Here is a 24,830-nt window from a genome sequence, read left to right on the forward strand (position 1 = left end):
CATCCACCATGTTCACCAGACCTTGCACCAACTGACCGCTTCTTGCAAGGAAAGGTATTAAATTTTCAACAAGCTGTGGAAAATGCCTTTGGCAATTTTATCGCCACTCTCTCCAGACTTCTTCACTGCTGGTATAAACAAACTACCATTAAGTTGGCAAAACTGTCTTGGTAGTTTAGGCGCATACTTTGATTAGTTGTACTGCTTCTTGCTTGAGATATAATAAACTATGCTTCTGATTCGAGATCAGATATTTCATATTTAATAACATAAAAGATCTGGATAACTTGCTGTAGCTTCTACATCAGCACTTGCTGCTTCACCTTGTACTTTTAGGTTATGAAGATGAGTTCTTTCCTTAAACCTCATGAACCAACCTCTGCTAGCTTCCATCTTTTCTTCAGCTTCCTCACTTCTCTCAGCCTTCACAGAATTGAAGAGAGGGCCTTCCTCTGGTTTAGGTTTTGGCTTAAGGGAATGTTATGGCTGGTATCATCTTCTATCCAGACCACTAAAAGTTCTTATCAGCAGTAAGGCTGTTTTGCTTTCTTATCATGCATGTGTTCACTGGATTAGCATAATTAATTCTTAATCCTTCAAGAAACTTTTTATTTGCCTTCACAACTTGGCTAATTGTTTTGGCTCACAAGGCCTAACTTTTGGCCTATCTTGGCTTTCTACATGCCTTCCTCACTAAGCTTAATCATTCCCAGCTTTTGATTTAAAGTTAGAGACCATTGACTCTTCCTTCAATTGAACTCTCAGAGGCCATCGTAGGGTTATTAACTGACCTAATTTCAATATCACTGTGTTTCAGGGAATAGGGAGACCCTAGGACATAGAGAGGAGGGGAATGACCTGTTGGTAGAGTATTTAGAACACAACATTTATCAATTCATGGTACCCCCAAAACAATTACAATAGTAACATCAAAGATCACTGATCACAGGTTCTCATAGCATAATAATGCAGAAGTGTGAAATACTGCAAGAATTACCGAAATGTGACACAGAGATACAAGGTGAACACATACTGCTGGAGGAATGGAGCCAATAGAGTTGTTTGGCACAGGGTTGCCACAAACCTTCAATTTGTAAAAAAATATGGGAAATGCAATGAATTGAGGTATGCCTGTAGTTTTTTCTTTTAAAATGTAGCCCTATGTGCTAGTGTCAGTAAATGGTAGCTGCTTTTTGATTATGGGGCTTTAAAAACAATGTAATTAATAATTTTGGTAGGGGTAATGTTAAACCAAAGGCACAAAATAAATTGCACATATATTATTAAAAAGGTTATGTTGCCCTTTACAGTTTTTTGAAGATAGTTTTAAAATTACTGGTGGTAATTCTGTTGATATATATGTATGGAAGGTAGAAAAAAATGTAAATAGGCACTTGGAAGAATTAAAAAAATGGGCTTCTAGTAGAACCGTAAAAATTAATTTTACTTTAACCTTGGAGCTGCATCTTACAACTGAGTCAGGTTCTAGTGTATACATTATATTGCTTACACAGTATTATCACTCACACCATTTTTGTATCTAGCAAAACTATCATTTTTAGTTGGGCACTAGTTGAAGGGTTTAGGGTACAGGCTGTTTGTAGATTGATAGATACATACCTATAAACTGGAATTGAGATTTCTGTTCCTCAGTCTGTCTCAAAACTAGCTAATGCATTTCACCCGTATACTGGTTAAACAATTTTTCTAATCAAGTGCATGTAGTTGTGTTTGACTTAAATATGGAAATAATGGAATTGCTACTGGTACTTTTGTTTTAAAATTGTCCAGAGTATGTCTATTAATAAGAGTTTATTAGCAGAAGTAATAATTATACTTTTCTAAATGTTTCCTGATAGTAATTCTGGACTGCTTTACTGTTTTATTTTTGTTCCTATTTTCCTTTTATATTTAAGTATGTGTGAAATTCATTTAGACATCCTTAGAAAAATAATTTACATAAAGAACATGATAATTATTTTACCAGTGGGAATATTCTTAGAATATTCTTAAGGTATATTATAGCAAATATCTAGCAATCTAAGACAATTCATAGAGTAAGGGTCTGATATAACTAATATTTTTAAATGATCAATAACATAATGTCCTTACAAAAATAATATAAGGGATCCACATCCTTTTCAAAATCATCTCACTTTATTGAAGGTTGTGTTTATAATACATTGTGACTAAAATTAGTGTCATGGTGTCTTTTTCTAAAAAGTTAGCTAAAGTATGGTATATGCATGAAAAATTGAAAGTATAGGGTCACAAATTAAACAATAGAATGTTTCAAATAATGTTTAATACTACTATTCAGCTATCCCAAAATGTAATTTTAAAGAATTTTTCTAACATTGCAGATATAAATATGTTGAGCTTTCTGTAGATATACTAAATGTAATTTTAACAATATACTAAATGTAAAAACTGCCTTTTTTTATTCACTAAGTTGACAAAGTTAAATTTGTTAACTTAAATGCCAAGTTTTGGTAGACAAGCATTAGACTGGGAATGTTTTTATCTTTCCACAAAATTAATATAGCAGTCAGGATTTAATCAGAGGAGAACCATTGGAAGAGAGAATTAACAGGGATTTGACTTTAACTGTACGAGCTGGTTAAGCAGTCTTTATAAGGCTTGGTCTTTGCCTGTGATGTGGGGGAGGTTGAAGTCCATAGGCAGTTGGGAAGGAAAGATGGATGACTGGGGAGTAGGGCTGGCAGTAAGAATAAGCTGGAACCAACCACAAGCACAAGCACTGATCTGGGCTTGATGCTTCTGAACTTCATGGCATGGGTGTCTTACAGAAACCAGGCTGCTTCATCATGGAGCTAGACATGAACACCTGGATCAAAAGTCTGAGAAGTTGAAGAAGGATCCAGGGGAAGGTGGAGCAATTGTAGGCCCAGCTGCTACCTCAACCCAAAGGGGCAATAGATAAGCCACAATGTGCATGAGCTACAGAATTTGTTTCACTTCTGTCCCCCAAAACTCCTATGCCACCCATATTCATTATAGTCATGTGCTGCATAATGATGCTTTGGTCAATGACAGACCATATATATGATGGTGGTCCTGTAAGATTATAATGGAGCTGAAAAGTTCTTTATTGCTAGTGACACTGCAGCTGTTACAACATCACAGCCCATCATATTGCTCACGTGTGTGGTGGTGCTGGTGTAAACAAGCCTACTGTGCTGCCAATTGTATGAAAGTACAGAATATACAATTAACCATACATAATTCTTTTTTTTTTTTTTTTTTTTTATTTAGCTGGTAAAACTCAGGTGAACATACATAATTCTTGATAATAAATGTTACTGGTTTATGTATATACTGTACTCTTTATTGTTGAAGTGTACTCCTACTTATTAAAAAAATAAAAAGGTAGCTGAAAAACAAACACAGGCAGGTCCTACAGGAGATATTCCAGAGGCGGCTTTGTTATGACAGCTCCATGCATGTTACTGTCCCTGAAGACCTTATAGTGGGACAAAATGTGGAGGTGGAAGACAGTGCTATTGATGATCCCTGACCCTTTGTAAGACTAGGCTAATATATTTGTGTGTGTGTGTCTTAGTTTTTAATAAAAAAAGTTCAAAAAGTAAAAAAAAAAAAAAGTCTATAGAATAAGGATCAAAAGAAAGAAAATTTTTGTACAATGTGTTTGTATTTTAAGCTAAGTGTTATTGTAAGAATCAATAGTTTTAAAGTATTTTAAAGTTAATTTTTTTAGAGACAGGGTCTTACTCTGTCACCCAGGTTGGAATGTAGAGGCTAGATCATAGCTCACTGTAACTTCAAATTTCCTGGGCTCAAGTGATCCTCCTGCCTCAGCCTCCCAAGTAGCTGTGAATACAAGTGCACACCACCACACCCAGCTAATTAAGAACTTTTTTTTTTTTTTGTAGAGATGAGGTCTCATTATTTTGCTCAGGCTGGTCTTGAACTCCTGGCCCCAAGAGATCCTCCCAGCTTGGCTTCCCATAATGCTGGGAATGCTTTGGCCACCACGTCCAACTAAAAGTTTATAAAGTAAAAAGTTATAGTAAGCTGAGGTTAATGTATTATTGAAGAAAGGAAAATTTTTTCTAAAAATTTAGTGTAGCCTAAGTGTACAGTGTTTATAAAATCTACAGTAGTATACAGTAATGTCCTACGCCTTCACATTCACTCACCAGTCATTCACTTGAGTCATCTAAAGCTGTGGTCCCCAACCTGGTCCATGCATGGCCTGTTAGGAACCAGGCCACACAGCAGGAGGTCAGTTGTGGGCAAGCAAGAGAAGCTTCATCTCTATATACAGCCACTCCCCATCACTCATATAACCGCATAAGCTCCGCCTCCTGTCAGATCCTGTTAAGATTCTCATAAGAGCACGAATCCTATTGTAAACTGCGCATGTGAGGGGTCTGGGATGCGTGCTCTCATGCCTGATGATCTGAGGTGGTGATGCTAGCTAGCCCTGTGGAGTAGCTGCAAATACACATTATCATTAGCAGAGAGAGCTGACTACACAATAAATGTAATGTGCTTCAATCATCCCAAAATCATCTCCTCGCCTCCCAGTCCCCTGGTGCCAAAAAGGTTGAGGACCACTGATCTAGAGCAACTTCCAGTCCTGTAAGCTCCATTAACCATAAGTGCCCTATACAAGTGTCCCTTTTTAAAATCTTTTATGTAATCCTAGCACTCTGGGAGGCCGAGGCTGGAGGATCACTTCAGATCAGGAGTTCTAGACCACCCTGAGCAACAGCAAAACTGTATCTCTACCAAAAAACCAGAATAATTAGCCAGGCGTGGTAGAGCATGCACCTACAGTCCCAGCTACTCTGGGGGCTGAGGCAGGAGGATTGCTTGACCCCAGGAGTTTGAGGCTACAGTGAGCCATGATGACATCACTGCACTCTAGCCTAGGCAACAGAGTAAGACCCTATCTCAATAAATTAAATAAATAAAATCTTTTATATCATTTTACTGTCTCTTTTCTATATTTAGATACACAAATACTTCCCATTGTTTTACAATTGCGCAGGGTTCCTCAAACTTTTCAAACAGGGGGCCAGTTCACTGCCGTTGGAGAGTGTGGCGCACATTTCACACATGCGCACTGTGGGCGGGGGATGAGTCGGCTGTTAAGCAGGACAGGCAGCGGCAGCAAAAACACCCAGTGGGCCGGATAAACGTCCTCGGCGGGCCACATGTGGCCCAGGGACCATAGTTTGAGGATGCCTGGACAGTATTCAGTACAGTAACTGTACTGTAGGTGCGTAGTAGGTTATACCACCTAGGTTTATATAAATAAACTCCGTGTTCACACAACAAAATCACCTAAGACACATTTCTCAGAACATAACTCCATCATTAAGTGACATGACTGTATTGGAAACATCCCAGCCAGTCACTGTCAGCCTTCGTTAGTGACCAAGAACTCTATTATATGGGAGCTACGGGTAAATAAGTGGTGAGTTTTATTTATTTATTTTTTGTATGAGATTTTGCTTCAATATTTTTAGGCACGTGGCAAAAGTAAAATTGTAATTCTATGTACCATATGGCTAAAAGTACTACTATTCTAAATAAGCTCTAATGATTAAATAGCACATGATAAGGCAGTCCTATAAGGATGATTCCATGATGGAAAAAATGTGTTAACACTTGACATGTTATGAAATTTTTAGATGGCAACCAAAGATACTATTGCCCCAGATTTCAGACATAAAATGCTTTGCAAAAGTAGTTTTTGGTAATTTATAGTATATAAACAAATCACAGGCTTTTACTAAGCTTAGTTTTGCTGTCTTTTAAGCGATTTAATACCTCCTGTCCATTTTGCTCCGGAGCAAGTTTCACTGTCAGTTGTCTTTGAAAGTTTCCAGTTTCCAAATATAGCAACTTTGGTAAGGATGCATTTTGTTAATTTTAGAAAACATGATTAAGATACCTTTTGCTGGAGTTAACAGCAGAGGCATATCATACCCCATACTAATTTGACATCAATAATTCCTTCACTCAATTTTAAAGGCTAGCATAGTACAAACAGGGCTTCAAATTCAACTGAAGTTTTTTACTCCAACTTTTTCTCTAGCACATTGGAAATATAAGTAATATAAATGAGCAAAAGGAAGCACTCCTTAATTTAGTAGTTAACTCTTGAACAACAAGGGTTTGAACTGCATGGGTCCACTTATACAAGGATCTTTGTTCCCCTAACCTCTGCATTATTCAAGGGCCAATTGTATTCACTTATTAATAAAATATTTACTCTAGCCTTTTCATGGCCTTCAAACAGGATCTTTGTCTGCTGTAGACTTTGTGAAAATTAGGAAGAGAGCTCACTAAACAATCATTATTCACCACCCTCCCCCAAGGTGTGAATAAACAACTGCATGTGAATAACACTATAATAAAAACCCATTTTTATTAGTGTGAGGGGAGCTTAATTCCAGTTCTGAGCAGGAGAAAGAATTAAATAGCTTTTCAGCTACTTCAGTTATCAGCTGACAGAAGTGTCAATTCCCAAACCATCATCAGAACTTACACTCACAGTAATCAGGGCATCTGCTTTATACTTCACTTTTATGAAGTTTGACAATTCTCTGTATATGACCATCTACAGAGAGCAAATTATCTCATCAAAGAACTATTTTCTTGAACCCAGGAACCACATCTTCTTTAGATACCTGGTGGCAGTTAAGATGACTATCTCATGGTTGCCCCCAATTTAAACAGTTTCTAAAATCACAAACGGAAGGCATATAAAATTTTATGTACCTACATTATAAAATCTTGATTTTCATGTGAGATTATCAAAATACATAGTGTTATGACCTATTCATTTGAGACACTGCATAAAGCTTCATTTATTAACTGCATTAAAAGGCACATTTTGAAAAATCTAATATTGTGAAAAGTTTATTTGCATTAATTAATTCTTTTTTCCACCATCATAAAAGATACTGACATTTGTTTGTTCTTTGTGATCAGAGAAAAGACGTTGGAATGGATAGTTTGTTTCTATATCCTTTAAAGAAAATAAGTCTTAAAAACAAAATCCAAGTGCAAAAATTTTCAGTAGTCTTCCTACCTCCAGTGTACTCCAGCAAAATATTCATAGCTGTTAGGAAACTGAAAAATCCCAAGCTACAATTTTCATTTTCCATGTTTCTTCCTCTCTAAGGTGTCTGCACTTATGGAAAAATCTGCAGTATATTTCTGAAAGTATACCATATTTCTACAAAGTAAGGGAGCCTGAAAACAACAGTGATCACTGCCTTTCAGTGTCTCAAATTTCGTATAACCACTGACTGGATAATTCAGTCTCTAAGTCACTTGACCTACAACCATTCCCTAAATAATAGAGATCAACTTATATTCAACAAGGCTAGTCTGGATATACCAACTCTTTCCCCAAAATTCATTACTCATATAAGGTAATTAGGTCTTTAACTATAATTATTTTTCTTCATTATAAAAGGTATTTAATAAAATGTCAACATATGCAATGTATATATCAGTATGGAATATGTGGCTTTAAAGATGTTTATTATAAAATTTTTCTTATGGTTGATGCTTTGGATTTTTAAATAAATCATCTCTTCAATAAGGGTCTCTAAACTTATTTCAAATTATCTAAAATCCTGGAAAAAGTTTCAACTACTGGTCACTTTAAAAAAACTTGATAGATGCACTCAACACATTTATCAGGATACATTTTAAAAACATTTAGCTAAGCTCTTTAATACAACATGACATTTTATAACTCTTATACATTATTCTCCCTAATTTATTTTCATTCTTGGACCTTCAAACCATCTTGGAATAAACATGAAAAATTTTAAGTGCAAAAATGAGTCCTGCATGATTTTAACATTTTGGAGACAATTAAAATCAATAAATATTTTCCAGTGACTTAAAAAAAATAAACAATAGGAATTGTCAATCTTGTGTATACTTCAGGACTCTTTAACTTGTAACAAATATATTCTGTTAGCATATAAAATGTTTTTACCTTATTTTGAAAGCATTAAATATGTAGGGTTGTCCAAAATATGTGAATTGTTTTTTAAAATTGACACCAATGCATCCATACTCCACTAAAAACAAACAAAATAATCAGACTGATGTGCACTTAATAGGAAGCAAGTTTAAAAATCTGGAATTTTTTAAAGTGCTGAGATTTGGAAGAGGAATATCTTTAAGCATGCTAACCATATCTTATCATGAACATAACAAGAACTATTAAACTCAAGTTTAGAAAAAAAAAATAGAGGTTCTATGAAAAGAAGATTAGTAACAAACATTTTCCATTGAAGAAAGAATTCAAGTAAAAACAAATAGCACCACAATGAATTGCACTAAGGTGCTAAAGGAGGTACCTTATTCCCTGCAGAGTGAACGCTCCTTCTGAAATGTATTGCAACATATAAATGCAATTGTTTAATGGTTACCATTTGGTTCATTCATCTACAGAAAATTGCATTCCTTCTAGTTCATTATATTGAACAAACATTCAAATTACTGAACTATATATACATAATGTTACATAGTTTACATTTTATGAAAACAAAGCTTGAAGGAATATTTATAAATGTCACCTTGAATATAAGATGACAAGTTTAAAAGGGCTTCATATCTCTTAAGACATTTAATTTATGTTAATGGTCCAGGAGTGTTTTAGATATAGATATAGATATAGATATATTTATATGCATATATATTTCAACAAGAAGTGTAAAAATTTTTAAAAACAAATCATAGCACTCATAGCTGCTTTACATACGAAGGTCTTAGGGTCATTAACGTGTCAAACTATTATGTTTATAATATGTATATTTTTTAAAAGACTGAAAATGGCACATCAGGAAATTTGCTAAAATGCTTATTAGAGGCCCATCTCATTATATCATATTACTGATGTGTCAATTCCCTTTTCTTCGCTGAAAGCATTTGTCCCTTCTATTTGGATTCACTTCTGGGGTCTCTGCATTCTCCTTCCTTGGTTATCAAATGGTATCATTTTCCATGTCAGTTAAAGATCAGGAAAACGGCTTGGGTCTTCCTTGTAGTCGTCAGGTATAGTAAAGATGGAGCCATCAAACTCATCATATCGAAACTCCTGAAAAGTCACAGTGGCTGTGATTGTAGGAAACACAGGTATATCTACAGAGAGAAAAATAAATGATAACATTGTAAAATCAAACATTAATCTATCTATTCATAGACTATAAAGTACTACTGGAGATGTCCATACTCCTTAAAATGTAAAAAAACCTCTACTCAAGGACCAGAAAAACCCAAATGTATACTTAATACTGAGTGTATCATTTGGGCAAAGGTCTGGGTATTGACTGGTGAGGAAGGAAAGACATTGAGGCATCCCGAATTACATAAAAAACTCAAGATCCTATTTCTTCCCAATCTTAAGAATATAATGCCAGATTCCACCAGTCTTTTTAATTTTTCTTAGGGCAAAGAAACAGCCACTTTTGTACGTTTTGCATTCTGATCTTCAGATTATAATATATATATTATTCTGACTCTTTGAAAAGAACTGATTTATTTTCATTCTTACTAGCCCAAGTTAAACACACTGATCCATTTTTGTTTTAAAACACTAAAAATAATCCATCACTTAAATATGTGATATAAAAACAATCTCATCAAAACTAGAGTTACACCATTCCAACACAGCCTAATATTCTTCCAAATGAAATATATTTCTGGCTATACTTTTTATAAGTGAAATCTGGCATTTAAAATGGGCAAATATATTAATCATTCTGATTAGTTTTATTCCTAATATGAATTAATGGAAACAGCATTAGTCATAAAACTTAGGTTCTGATGCCTATCAATTATTTTAGTTATGAGCCTTAGGGATTTCATCTATGAAATAAACACTGAAAATCCCTTCTGAAATAAGTCTATAAAAGCTAACTCAAGCATCTGTTGAGGGTAAAGACACAGTAAATTAAGAATGACTGATAAAAGGTAGTATTTTTTTGCAGAAAGCAAGTCTCATTTAAAAAAGAAAATAAAATACCGTAATTAGACAAACACAAAAGTCAACATAAGAATTACAGTGTTTCCAGTTACTTCTAGAAAAAAAGCATTTATTTGTGCCTACTGTGTGCAGAGGCTATTCCAATACAGGGGTCAGCAAACTAAGGCCTTCTGCCAAGACTATTTTTAAAGGGCCCATGAACTAAGAAAAGATTTTAGATTTTTAAATGGTTAGGGGAAAAAAGAATAGTATTTCAGAAAATGAAAATTACATGAAAGTCAAACTTTAATGTCCATAAATAGTTTTATTGGAATACAACATGCCCCTTCATTTACTTGTTGTCTATGGCTGCTTTTGTTCTCCAAAAAGAGTTGAGTAGTGGTGACAAAAACCATATTATGGCTCATAAAGCCTAAACTATTTATTATCTTTCAGAAAAAAGTATGCTGACTCCTGTTCTAGGCACTAGATACACATCAGTAAACAAGAAACAAGATTAATACATTTATGGAGATTATACTGGTTGGGAGAGATAGAAAATAAGTAAAAAGTAGTGGTGACAAGCATCTAGAGAAAAACAAAGCATGGCAGGAGAACAGGAAATCTCATGGTTGGAGATAAGAGTTGTTGAATAGGGTAGTCAAAGGAAAATGAAGTGACTTTTCAGCAAAGACCTGAGGTCAGAACCAACCATGCAGTTGCCTGGAGGAAGAAAATTCCAAATAGAAGGAACAAGAAGTATGAAAGTCCTAAAAGGAAAGTATCTGGTTTATTCTTGGAGCAGCCAGGAGGTCACTGTGGCTACAGCTAAGTGATTGAGAGGAAGATTAACAGATGAGGTCAGAGAGGAAATACGCAGCCAGATCAGGTGGGGTTTAGGCCAAGGAAAAGACTTTGGGTTTTACTCTGGATCACACGGAAAGCCAATGGAGGGCTGTGACCAAAGTAGTAATGTACTTTAAGTTTTATCAGATGTAATGAGAATATAATATAGGGTGACAAAAATTACCTTCCCATAATTTTTTTTTTTTTTTTTTTTTTGGAGACAGAGTCTCACTCTGTTACCCAGGCTAGAGTGCCCTAGCGTCAGCCTAGCTCACAGCAACCTCAAACTCCTGGGCTCGAGCAATCGTCCTGCCTCAGCCTCCTAAGTAGCTGGGACTACAGCCAAGCACCACCATGCCTGGCTAATTTTTTCTATATATTTTTAGTTGGCCAATTAATTTCTTTGTATTTTTAGTAGAGACAGGATCTTGCTCTTGTTCAGGCTGGTTTCGAACTCCTGACCTTGAACGATTGGCCTGCCTCAGACTACCAAAGTTCTAGGATTACAGGAATGAGCCACCACACCTAGCCCTCACAATATTTTTATTCAGCATGTGTTTATTGAAAGCATGCTATATGCAAAGAATTGTGTGACAGTAAGGAAAGGGGAGAGGACAAAACATGAATATCAATGCATATAATTACTTAAAAACTTTACAAAAATGTAAGTAACTAGGAAATCTATTTTCCTTTAAAACATATTTCTTATTAAATGTTAATGAACAGCTCAATATTCCCAAAAGACAATAAAATTACACCTAAATTGTTCTCTTACCTAATTTTACAGGAAATCCTGGAGGAAGCTTCATCTGAACAAATTCTCTAAGCTTGTTAAAGTGCTTGAAGGGAGCTATTACTTCTAAAACATTCAATAATCTGAAAAATGGAAAAAGAAAAAGTGTTTTCATGTTGAAATTATTTGTGTCCTTATGTTGTTTTTTTAACCACATGCTTCAAACTTACACAGTAGTTCTAGCTTCCAGATATTAAGGATGAGGAAATTACACATCTTCTTCCTCTTAAATTTTTATTATTCTTTTTACTGTCACAGTTTGTAACTTTTATTTGTGCATAATTGTTTGATTTTAGGCTACACTTAAATGGTTCAAGGCTTACACCTGTCTTCTTCCTAATGTCTATACATTCCTGAGTTGTTTAATTAGACTCACTGGGTGTCTGATTTTCTTTTCTAGGTTTTTTTCTTTATTTTCTTTATTTCAGAATATTATGGGGGTACAAATGTTTTGGTAGGTAGATTTTCACTGACACTCTATCATGTGTGTGAAGGGCTCTTATATGCTTAATATTCCTAAATTTATACTTGCTAAGAGTGTTTCTTACCTTCATACTTAAAGGGAAAGTTAGCTTACATAAAATTTCACATTATCTTTCCCTCTGAACTGCAATTTCATAATGTTTCCTAGCATTCTGTATCATACTAGTTATTATACTACAACTTTTTTCATGTTTCAATTGGATGGATTTCATTTTCAAGTAGCAGTATTTTTCTTTCAAAAAAGGCCTAAGGCTGTTATATTTCTTGAATTCTTTTGTGTCTGAGAATATCTTTAGTGGTCTTGATACATACATGACAGTTAGACATACTATCAGATCACTTTCTTTGCTTCAGAAATGTCTAGATGTATGAAAAAGTTTAAGGCCAGGGTGATTTTGCCCCTTTTCTGCCTGTATGCCTTCAGATTTCTTTACTAACCAATTGAAGCCCAATAGTTTATTCCTTTTATTTTGGTAGAGACAGGGTCTTGCTATGGTGCCCAGGCTAGTAATAAACTGTGGGCTTCAAGCAATCCTCCTGCCTTAGCCATGCAAAGTGCTGGGATTACAGGCATCAGCCACAGCTCTGACTGAAGTCCAGTAGTTTAATCAGGATAATTTCTGTTATTAATCATTGTTTCAATTTTTCTTAGAACCTAATATTTTCTTACAGATTCAGTTATTCATTACAAAGAAATTTTCTTCTATCATATTTTGAACACTATTTTGGTTATATTTTGGAGACTCTATTTACATGGAACAGCCATTGCTGTTCTTACATTGAACCATCTTTGTCCTCCGTATCTGTTGTTTCTCCAAACTCTTTTTTTTTTTTTTTGAGACAGAGTCTCGCTTTGTTGTCCAGGCTAAAGTGAGTGCCATGGCGTCAGCCTAGCTCACAGCAACCTCAAACTCCTGGGCTCAAGCAATCCTACTGCCTCAGCCTCCCGAGTAGCTGGGACTACAGGCATGTGCCACCATGCCCTGCTAATTTTATATATATATCAGTTGGCCAATTAATTTCATTCTATTTATAGTAGAGACAGGGTCTCGCTCTTGCTCAGGCTGGTTTTGAACTCCTGACCTCCAGCAATCCGCCCACCTCGGCCTCCCAGAGAGCTAGGATTACAGGCATGAGCCACCGGGCCCGGCCACTCTCTCCAAACTCTTTAATCTTTTTTTCTACTACATTCACTATGAGCTGTCAAAATAATTTTTTAGTCACATCTATTCTGTTCATTGTTGTTTCTAATGTACTTGTTTTATAATATTCCTGTTTAGTGTTCAATTTATTTACTTAGCTTTACAATCTCCTTTTCATTTCATTCTACTGCGTTATCATTTCACTTTAGAATGATCTAGTTTACTGATTTTTGTGGTGGGTTGTTTGTTTTTCTGTAGCATTAAGGGAATTTTCTTCTTGCCTTTTATTCTAGAATGAATTACTTGGCATTTACATGCTGTGATACTTATTTTATTTTTTTCAGGTGTAGTGATTACAACTGCCCCCTACATTTTATAAATTTAAGATACCCTTTTTTTTTCACATAATAGCGTATGTAAAATTGGGATAAATCCTAAAATTGATGGCATCTTAAAATTAGCCATAGTTTCTTCTTTATAAAATTGGTGCATCTTTGAGTCAACTGGGTCCTAGATATGAAGAATTATAGCAGATTTATACATGTGACTGTCTCCCTTCCCACATTTTCTGAGACTTATCTCTCTCTGACCTAACTTGAGGGCTGTATAGAACATTCTATCTGCTCTTCTAAAGCCTGGGTATGGGGCAAGGTCAGGTAATATGCCATATTATTTATAGACTTTTTTGGAAAAATATGGGTCCTGCTCTCTTCTCTGACAATTTTTTTTTTAATTGTATTAGGTCAGATTGGAAAGGGAAAGAACTAGTAAGAAAAGATAGTCTGGGAATTTAATTCACCCCCCTTTCCCCACTTTAATGAGGAGCTCAAAGCTACAGTTTTATCAGAGTCAGTTCTAAGCTACTTATCTTCCACTCCACCCATCTCTCCAAATTAAATTTTTTTTTTTTTTTTTTACCCCAACCCACTTCAGGGGCAACAAATTAGATTTCTTTTAAAAAGAACACCCGGTGAGTACAGATTTGAAAGGATATAATCAAGATGTTCAATGCAATATTGTTTAACATGGTGACAAACTACAAATAATCAAAATATTTATCAGTAGAGGAATAATAAAATGACACTATATCAATACTACAAATTACCAAGGAAAAAAAATATGATAGACAAAAATGTAATTACTGTATGAAATTTAAGATACACTCACTTTTAAAAGAAAAAAAGGAACTCACAGAACAAAACAGGAATTATTCCACCATTTTTATTTTAAAAAAATGCAAAAACAAAATTTGTCTAGACAAAAACATACCACTCATTCACTATTAATGTCGTTAAGAGAAAACTATCACTTTTTGTTCTATAAATTTCCATAGTTTTAGACTGTTTTTAAGTAAGCATGTACTACTTTTATAGTTTATAAAAAACTATTCAAAAATTTATCTGGTTAAAATAATAAAAATTAACACTTTTGTGAACCAGAACATTTCTAGAAGGGTACATATACTAACAAGGCAATGAATGAATGGCCCTTTGCTTTTACATTTCAAAGGCCTCAAATGCACCATTCACACGTCAATATCATTAGAGTCTTTAGTATTTAATAGTTTCTGTCATAAACACTTATAGTCAGTAACAAACTTACAACTCAATCCCTAAGGGAAATTCCTGGCTCATGGCTATTGTGGCTTTAAACGTTTTCTTACTCTCTTTGCACACCAATTCTCTACCCAGATGAGGAGCTCTAAAATGAAAAAAAAAAAAAAGAAAACGTTAGAAAATTTTTCCCATAAGCTATCATTTTCCTGAGAAAAATCTGTTATCTTCCAATGATATTCATATTTTAAATTTTTCTTACTCTACAGAAATAAAATTATGCTAAAATGGAATAATATGAGTGTAAGAAATGAGACAATAACAAAAACATTTCAGAAAAAAATTATCAGACCCAGACCTCGAGTAATTTCGCATTGAATATAATTTTAACAATCACTATTTTTAGGAACAAAGAAAATCACTAGAAGAAAACAAACTGTAAAAGTATCACTGTATATCTTTGAAGGCACTTATTCAATTTAATCTCCTTTACTGTCTACTACAGTCTCAGCATTGATCAATAAAAAGTATCGTGAAGAATAAAGCATTTTATATTAACTATTATCAAAAAACAAACTATTAAAAAATTAGTTTAAAGATCTGACTTTTATTTGCAATTCTAGCATAGGGAATAGCATGTTCTATAAAACAGAATGATTGTTCCAATGAGCTGAGCAGAAGAAGCTGGTTTTATAGACTGAAAAGGGATAAAGACAGCAGAAACAGAATAAAAAGCTAGATTTAGTCCTTTCAAAGCTGCTTTCCTTATAGCATTATAACAGAGAGAACTTCCTTACTGTGCTAACTCAAGCTGACTCTAATGTTCTATATTTTGGGAAAACTGATCCACTTCAAAGTTCAGTGCACTTAGTAGAAGTAACTAAATTCTGGATTGGTCTGGTCTGTTGGAGCCTAGTATAGGAGGCTAGTCCAAAATAATGGCCTCTCATAAATTTTGTTCAACACCATCATATATTAAGATAGAAACATTTTGGAGATGTTACAAAAATATAATAAACCTTTCAATAAGAAAAACAAAATGATGACAACTTCCTCCTACACAAAAGAGTGTAGATAATATTTTATTACCCACCAAAAAGATCATTCATTCAAAATGAACACTTTCATTATTCAGTCATTATTCTTTTGGTCAATAAATATGTGCTGAGTACAAGCTATGTGCTAGGTACTCTACTAAATGTTAGTAATAAACGTTAAGCAAAGGTCCTATGGAAGAAAGGTGAGAGATGTAGTCTAGCTTAGGCTAAAACAAATAAAAAAAAATGACAAGAGATTAGCTTGGAAAGGCAATGGGGAGACAAATAGTGAACAGCCTTACACACCATGCTAAAGAATCAGGATAATCATGAAATACAAAAGTTCACCATACCATGGTACATCTCAAATATGCAACTGTATTGGGCAATTCCCTACATAGTATTTCCTTACAACAATGTCTTATATAGATTTTTTGGTGTGTGCAAATTGCCAGGAGGGATGTATAAGGTGGCTCTGGAGCCTTATTCAAAGACTGTGCATAATTTGGGATACTCCACTCTCATCATGCTTGATCCTTATTTTTAAAAGGTAAATTAAATATTCAGACAAAATTATAGCAATAATTCTCTCTTTAATTATTACACTCAAGTAGTCACATACTCAGTTTTTACAGCTTTTATTCTTTCTAAAAACTAAAGAATACATAAACCAAAGAAATCCCTTACTTTCCATTTTCAGCAGATATATATTCTTCCCATGTAATAGTGTTCTGAGGAGGCGGGGTAAGGGACTGTCTTCGAACCGGCTGCCAAAAAATAAAAAAGGGGTTGGGGAGAGATAATGAAAGAAAATGTTACATTTTTTTAAAATATAAAATTAAAACTTCCATTGAATTATTTAAACTACCAGTCTACTTAATCTCTTAATTTGCAATTCTTGAAGAGGTTCTTTCTAATATAGTTCCATGGTGATTTAAGCTCTATTGGTAATATTTATTTATTTATTTATTTAGAGACAGAGTCTCACTTTGTTGCCCAGGCTAGAGTGAGTGCCGTGGCGTAAGCCTAGTTCACAGCAACCTCAAACTCCTGGGCTCAAGTGATCCTCCTGCCTCAGCCTCCCGAGTAGCTGGGACTACAGGCATGCGCCACCATGCCCGGCTAATTTTTTCTCTATATATATTAGTTCGCCAATTAGTTTCTTTATATTTTTATAGTAGAGATGGGGTCTTGCTCTTGCTCAGGCTGGTTTTGAACTCCTGACCTAGAGCAATCCACCGGCCTTGGCCTCCCACAGTGCTAGGATTACAGGCCTGAGCCACCACGCCCGGCCTATTGGTAATATTTATTGTCAATTTTTTTCTAAATTCCAATAAGACAAGTATCAAAGTAATAATATCCATTCATTCAATGTTTCAATCATCTAAAATGTTCCTGGCATTATGCTAGATGCTGAACATGGGAGCTACAGAGAGGTATAAGAACTAATTCTGACTTCAAGGAACTTGTAATTCAGTTGGAAAGAAAAAAAATAGTCATGAACAGTTAACTAGAAATACAAAATAATATATTTTTAAAGGCCAAATGAGACTGTAGAAAACGCAGATATTCGGGAAAGATGGCAATCTTCTATGGATAATAAACCAAAACTATGTGATTGGACCTCATACATAAATAAAGATAAAATAAAAAGTATTTTAAAAACAGGAAGAATTAAAGGTAAAAAACACACGTAGACTCATTGATTTGAAGTCTAGAGAGAAGTTAAAAAGGAGATCAATAATAGATGATTAAGGTCAGAAAGGTCATATTTTAAAACTTCCACTGTGTCTTTGTTAAATATGAATTTAAATCAGTATAGGATCAACTGGCAATAAAGAACTAAACCAGAGAGTGAAAGTGGAAATTGGAAATTCCTAAGGAAAAAATGACAGGACACACCATGGAGCAAAATGGCAATAAAAAAGACTATCATAAATAACAAGAAAAATAACATCAGGGAGGGTCCCATTCAGAGGAGTATAGTTTTGGATATAATGAATGTGAGATGTTAATAGGCAGTACATTAGAGCTGTTAAAATCAAGGATTTTTTTTTTCAGACAGGATCTTACTCTGTCACCCAGGCTGGAGTAGTGGCATGATCATAATCATTGCAGCCTCAAACTCCTGGGCTTAAGCAGATCCTCTCATTTCAGCCTCCCAAGTAGCTGGAATCACAGGCACATGCCACTACGTTTGGCTAAATTTTTAAAAACATTTTTTGTAGAAAAGAGTTATTGCTATACTGCCCAGGCTGGTCTCAAACTACTGGTCTCAAGGGATCATCCCACCTAAGCCTCCCAAAGTGCTGGGATTATAGGCTTGAGACATCACACCAGGCCGAAATCAAGGATTTTTAAGACACAAAACTGAGTTAGGATCCTAACTCTAGCAAATCTGGACAAGTTACTTTCTATTATGTCAATTTAACTCACTTGAAAAATGAGAATATAGCCTACCATATGCTCATAGCTAAAAATTAAAGGAGATAACATATGTAAAGAACTTAATGCCTGGCACAGAATAAAAGATTCAGTAAGTAATTATTATATATTAGGAAGTTCCTAGAGGGTAATTATAGAAAGAAAAGGAATTCTCTGACAGATGAAAAATAAGTAAGAAAATGGAAGGCTGATAACTGAGTCCTAAAAAATACAGTTAGGACAAAAGGAGAAGTAAAGGATCCGGATAAGTGAAAGAAAAATGAGAGCACCAAAGTAATAAAATAAATCAGAATGTCACCTGAAAATACCTCTCAGATATAAAAATTATTTCTGAGCTGAAGGCAATTAATAAGCAGCAAACAAGAAGAAAAGCTTTTTCTATCCTCTCCCTTTTCTGCCTTTTATACCCTAAAGATAGGGTATAAATTCCCCTTCATTAGAGACAATTCTAGACTCTTACTAGCCCAGAGATAGCATGAGAGGAATCTGCAAGCAAACCTTACTCCATCAGTTTCCTCCTATATATTTACCTTCCCACAGTTTCCTACCCTTGGAAACCTAAAACCACTTTCCTTTGTTCTGTCATTTCTTTACAAATTTATTGTTTTTTGTGTGAAGATGCTATTCAGGATAATTGGAGTTACCATAGAAGACCTAGAAGATGACATAAATGCACACATAAGGGGTTTCTGATTCAGAATGGGGTAGCCAGAAGATGTGGACTAATGAGTTCTGAGCTGAGGAGTCTAAAAGAAAGTGAACAGAATAACCAGTTAAAGAAAACTAGGGAAAACACAATAGTGAGAAAAAACATGATATACTGAAAAACTGCAGCTGTAAATAGCACACATGAAATTTTAGTAGTAAGAGACAAGGGTAAGTGGCCAGACACCAAAGAGAAACAGTAGTTTGAAAGGGTTTTGTGTATGAAGTAGATTGTATTTTACTCAGGAAGCAATGGACAGTCAAGTAATTTGTACAATACAATGTAGTGGTTAAAACACAAATTTTAGAGCCAGAGTGATCAAATCTTGGATTTGCCAATTACTAGCTGACTTTGGACAAATTATTCAATCTATTTTGCCTCAGTTTAGTCAACTGTATAACCTCACACGTGGTTACTGTGAGGATAAAAATGTGTTGTTAAATGTATAGTGCTTAAACGGTACTCTATATATTTTAGTTATTGAGCATAGGCACTATCTGGTTCAATCTATTTCAGGGTGATCACTCTTGTAACAGTGTATAAATTAGGAAATTACCTCAGAAATCCAAATGAGATATGATAAGGGCATGCTATTTGGAAATGGATGGAGACAAACAGAATTAAGAGATCTTTAGGACTTTGTGATTGATCAAATACAGAGGTAAGAGGAAAGCTAAGAAGTCTAAGGAAAAATTTCAGGTTGCTGGCATGAGGAGATAATGGAGAAAATAAGAAGAAGGAAGAAAAATTTTTAATCAGATTTACACAAACTAAATTTTAGATACCTATGTTTATCCAAGTGAAGACAGGCAAAGCACCATATAGATGTGGTGAATTTTGGAGAAAGGTCAGAGTTGAAGGTATATATGTGGGTAACAGTTACTAATGTTTACATGGTAACTGAAGTTCCAGGTATGTATCCACCAACAAGATGTCAGAGATTTCTAGTTGTCTCCCCAATATTTATTCTCTCATTCTTCTTTGTAAAAGAACCTCCCTTCCAAATTTTTGACTGAGCACATGACTTCTCAGAATAAATATTTCTTTTCTAGCCATCCTTGCAGCTAGTTGTTACCATGTGACTAAATTCTAACCAATGAGATGTAAGCAGAGTGATGTGTGCAACTTTTGAGTGGGTCCTCAAACAGAATAGGCATGCCTTCTCCTGCCTAATTACTATTCCTGCTGGCTAGAATACAAAACTTGCAATAAATCATCTTATACCGTGGGGATGAGGACCAAATCCTAGGAATGGCAGAGAAATAAGACCCAAAAAGGGCTAGGCCTGAGATTAATCCACAGAGCAGAAAAACCACACAAACTCAGATATTTACATGAGAGAAAAGTAAACTTCTATCTTGGTTAAGTCACCATTATTTTGGAATTTATTTTCCTTTTTTAGAGACAGCGGCTTGCTTGGTCACTCAGGCTATAGTAGTAAGATCATAGCTCACTGCAATCTTGAACTCCTGAGCCCAAAGGATCCTCCTACCTCAGCCTCCTGAGTAGATAGGACTAAGGGCTGAGAGACTAGGCCCAGCTAATTTTTTAAAATTTTGTTTTTACAGAGACATGGTTTCACTATGTTGCTCAAGCTTGTCCCAAACTCCTGGCCTCATACAATACTTCAGCCTCGGCCTCCCAAAGTCCTGGTATTACAGGCTTGAGCAACCACACTAGGCCTGGAATTTCTTATAAGCAGCCAAATTTATACTATATTAAACTATACTAAGTTTAATAAATACAGTGGGATATTATACATAACACTATGTTATACAGCAATGGCCTATCAGCAGAACGACAAGCAGGCTTAAAATCTAGTTAGTGACCCTCATAAATGCTATGGTAAAACATTAGATAAAATAGTATCTAATGATATACTAGAAAGCAGAGAGACATATGTTAACAGAACTTGTAATTTTAGGGAAAACAGTTGGAAAAATTAAAGGCTGCTGCTCCAACCCAGAGCCACAGCAAAGACTAATCCCATCTCTACCCAAATCTCTATTAATATATATGATTTATATCTTTTATATATGTTTTGCATTTTCATAATTAAGACACATTTGCCACATGATTGGATAATATGGCATGTCACATCATTATATTTTTCTGGGAATAAACTTCTCTAATTTCTACTGTTTCTAATAGAATTCTTTCTAAATGATATATTATACATTTCCCATCTTAGTAGAGACTATAATCAATATAATTTAATCTTTTATTGACTATTTTACCTCATCTTTATAAATATCAATTATATTCTAATAATATCTTTTCTAGTTTATATTTATTCTAATTGGTCCTTTATTACATACTGACACTTCTAGCTGAATCCTTCAGTGCCCCTTCTATACTGAAGCCATGGCTATCTAACGAATAAGAAGACATGAGGTTGCCACAGGATACCAGATAACTTTCTCATGTTATTCTGCCAAGTCAATCAGCTCTGTAACTAAATGCCTTGTTCAAGCCTCTCCCTCACAATCAAATGTAAAAAACTCTGATGACTGTTTTTCTTGAAGTATATAGGAAATACTTTATTTCTAGGTTTGTTGTTATCCTTTATTTTTTTATTTTTTATTTTTTTTGAGACAGGGTCTCACTCTGTCACCAGGGCTAGAGTGCAGTGGCATCATCATAGCTCACTGCAACCTCAAACTCCTCAGCTCAGGCAATCCTACTGCCTCAGACTCCCAAGTAGCTGGGACTACAGATACATGCCACTACACCTAGCTAATTTTTCTATTTTATTGTAGAGATGGGGTCTCACTCTTGCTCAGGCTGGTCTCTAACTCCTGACCTCAAGCGATCCTCCCACCTAGGCCTCCCAAAGTGCTAGGAATACAGGCCTGAGCCACTGTGTCTGGACAGTTTGCTATTATTCTACTATTTCTTATGGTAAAAGTTTCTGGAAGTTTAAGATATTCATGTATTTTATATGTATTCATTCCTATTTAGATTTTGTATACATATAAAAAATTCATAATCACTAATAAGGCTTAACTCAATATTCTGAGTATATAGTTAGTACAATAAGTGCCACAATAAATGCTTTCATCAGAGACTCTAAGGTATAAATGGAGCAATGTTCCCTCCTCCAACAATAACTGGTTAGAACAAGGAGGGGGGAAAGTACTAACAATACAGAGCAAATATCCACGACCTGGAGAATTTCTGAGCACTCAAATTTTGCTATAAAAAAGGTCAGAAGTATATACTAAATAATTGAAAGACATCTAAAAAGGAAGAAAAATGAGAGAAGGTAGAGCAAAAGTATTCAAATCGCAAATAATTCCTACTAAATGCTACCTATAAGCCATATCTTATAGAAATTAAAACACATATTTGGTTGGAAATAAAAAAAACAAGAAACCCAAAAGCTATTCATTTATAATAAAGAATATAAATTCATTCTGATAAGGACTAAGATTTATTTTTAAGAACTGAACTTCTATTAAAACGTGGCTTTAAAAATTTTCTTTAATTAACAAATAGTAATCATATATATTCATGGATTACATAGTAATGTCTTGATACATGTAATATGTGGGTGATCAGGGTAACCAGCATATCAATCAGCTCAAACATTTACCATTTCTTTGTGTTGGAAACATTCAATATCTTCCTTCTAGCTATTTGAAACTATATATTATTGTTATAGTCATCCTACAGTGGGGTAGGAAGACTAAAACTTATTCCTCCTATCTAGCTGTAATTTTGTATCTTATTATTTTTTGAGACAGAGTTTTGCTCTGTTGCCCAGGCTACAGTGCTGTGGTGTCAGCCCAGCTCACAGCAACCTCCTGTGCCTCTGCCTCCTGAGTAGCTACGACTACAGGTATGTGCCACCACGCCTAGCTATAATTTTTTTTTTCTATTTTTACTTGTCCAGCCAATTTCTCGCTATTTTTAGTAGAGATAGGGTCTCACTTTTGCTGAGGCTGGTCTTGAACTCCTGACCTCAAGCAATGCTCCTGCCTTGGCCTCCCAGAGTGCTAGGATTGCAGTGATCTACCATGCCCAGCCTGTAATTTTGTATCTTTAACAAATCTCTCCCAATCCTTACAACATGGCTTTAAAATGTAGTATTATCATGTCTTTTGAAAGGAATAAGAAATCATATATATGTTTGAGGTTCTTGAAACTTTCAATAATGCTCCAAAGCCAAAAATATATTTTTTACTACTGTGTGTCCTACTGAGTTTTACTAGATTTACCAATTGCATCTTTTCAGTATTATTTCTTAAAGTTTTCCCCACTTTTTCCCAACTTCAACTTCCTAATATTTTGAAAAAATTCCTAAAACAAGTGAAAACATTTGGATATACAGAAAAAAAAGACCATAACAAAAACAGACTGGGAAATAAAATACTTAAGAAGAACAGGCTTGTGGTCAGGTTCCTAAAAATGAAAGGCCATTTTTGCTACTCTAGCTTTGTGATTTCTGAGAAGTTAACTTCTATCAATTTCCTTTCTATACAATGGGGCAATAGCATTCATCTCTTCAGGTCACTATAATAAAGAAATAAGGAAAGTACTTAACACAAAGTCCATGCTAACAACTCCAGTGTTTTTAAGCCAATGTAAATAATAAAGAAAAACTTGTTGAAGTGAATATAAACTTAGTTTTTAACCTGTAGAAGCTGAATTTGAGTTTATGGAACTCAGATTAGGCCACTGGAGAACCAGTAAAATACAGTGCTTTTGTACATAACTGTCACTAAATAAATACATTTGAGTAACTAACCTACATTTCACCCTGACTTATAAGTTAATACATATCTATTTTCACACTTGATTCACTTTCATGTTGCCAACTGTGACCTAGAAGCCATTAATTTTCCATATTGGCTTATAATGTCTTTTAAAACTGTTAAGATTTTAAATCTAATTCACCATTAAAATGGCAATGCCTCTTAAATTTGATAGATCCTTCTTTATTGACCCCCCTTATTGTTTAACTTTACAAGTTAAACTTACATATACCTTTCCTAAAAAGCTTCTTATGTAGGCTTAAAAGAACTGTACTCCTAAGATTATCAACAAAATACATACAAATATTTCTTTTCTCCTTTAATGCCCACTGTTGAATATATATAAACTGATATCATCAGTTCCATGCTGCTTTCCTTGTGTTAAATTCTGTGTCTAAGAGAAAAAAAACAATACACAGCTATTGGTATCTTTTTTTATAATTAGACTTATCAATTCTATTTTGTTGTTCTTGTTTCCTGTACCTTACCTGATTCAACCAAATCACATATATTGATGAATATCTGACAGAATTACTATTTTCTTTAAATTTCTTCTAAAGATTTATAATTGAGTTCCAAAAAAGATTCTCAAATGCAATTCTTCAATTCTTCTCTAACAATATATTATATGAGACATATTTTCTTTAATCTAAAACAATTAAAAATATAATCTTAAAAGGATTACAAAGCTGACAAATAACACAATCATAGCTCTCAGTAATTCTTAATAAATTACTTAAGTTAAAAAATAATATAATGATTTTTAAAAAATTAACACTACTATAAAAAAGTCTTTTCTACGATCAGAAAAACAGCATGCACACTTGTTCTTACCATTTTATTCATTATTATGCTGGTGTTACCTTCCAGTTAGTAATAAGAAAAACAAATAAAAGGAATAGGAATTGGCAAGAAAAAAGTAAAACTATCTTTATTACCTGGCATGAACATGTGTAGAAAATCCTAAGAAAGCCATAAAAGACCATAGAACTAATATATAAATGCAGCAATGTAAAAAAAAATCATATGTATTTCTATACACCAGGAATAAACAACTGGAAAATGAAGTTTAAAAGCCAG

The 24,830-nt window shown here is 34.4% G+C and overlaps 1 protein-coding gene across 1 annotated transcript in view; it reads right to left on the reverse strand.

Moving 5' to 3' along the window:
- Window positions 1-6,399: 6,399 nt before the first annotated feature.
- The window catches only part of ANKRD13C (ankyrin repeat domain 13C), an 83,461-nt gene continuing 65,030 nt past the window's right edge, over window positions 6,400-24,830 (reverse strand). The window contains exons 10-13 of the mRNA XM_012787961.2: window positions 16,530-16,609; window positions 14,855-14,953; window positions 11,610-11,710; window positions 6,400-9,165 (exon numbers count right to left, since the gene is read on the reverse strand). Of these exons, the coding sequence (XP_012643415.2) occupies window positions 9,035-9,165; window positions 11,610-11,710; window positions 14,855-14,953; window positions 16,530-16,609 (411 nt within the window). The 3' untranslated portion in view covers window positions 6,400-9,034. The remainder of the gene's footprint in view (window positions 9,166-11,609; window positions 11,711-14,854; window positions 14,954-16,529; window positions 16,610-24,830) is intronic.

This window comes from Microcebus murinus, chromosome 2, assembly GCF_040939455.1.
Source record: "Microcebus murinus isolate Inina chromosome 2, M.murinus_Inina_mat1.0, whole genome shotgun sequence".
Classification (NCBI taxonomy): Eukaryota; Metazoa; Chordata; class Mammalia; order Primates; family Cheirogaleidae; genus Microcebus; species Microcebus murinus.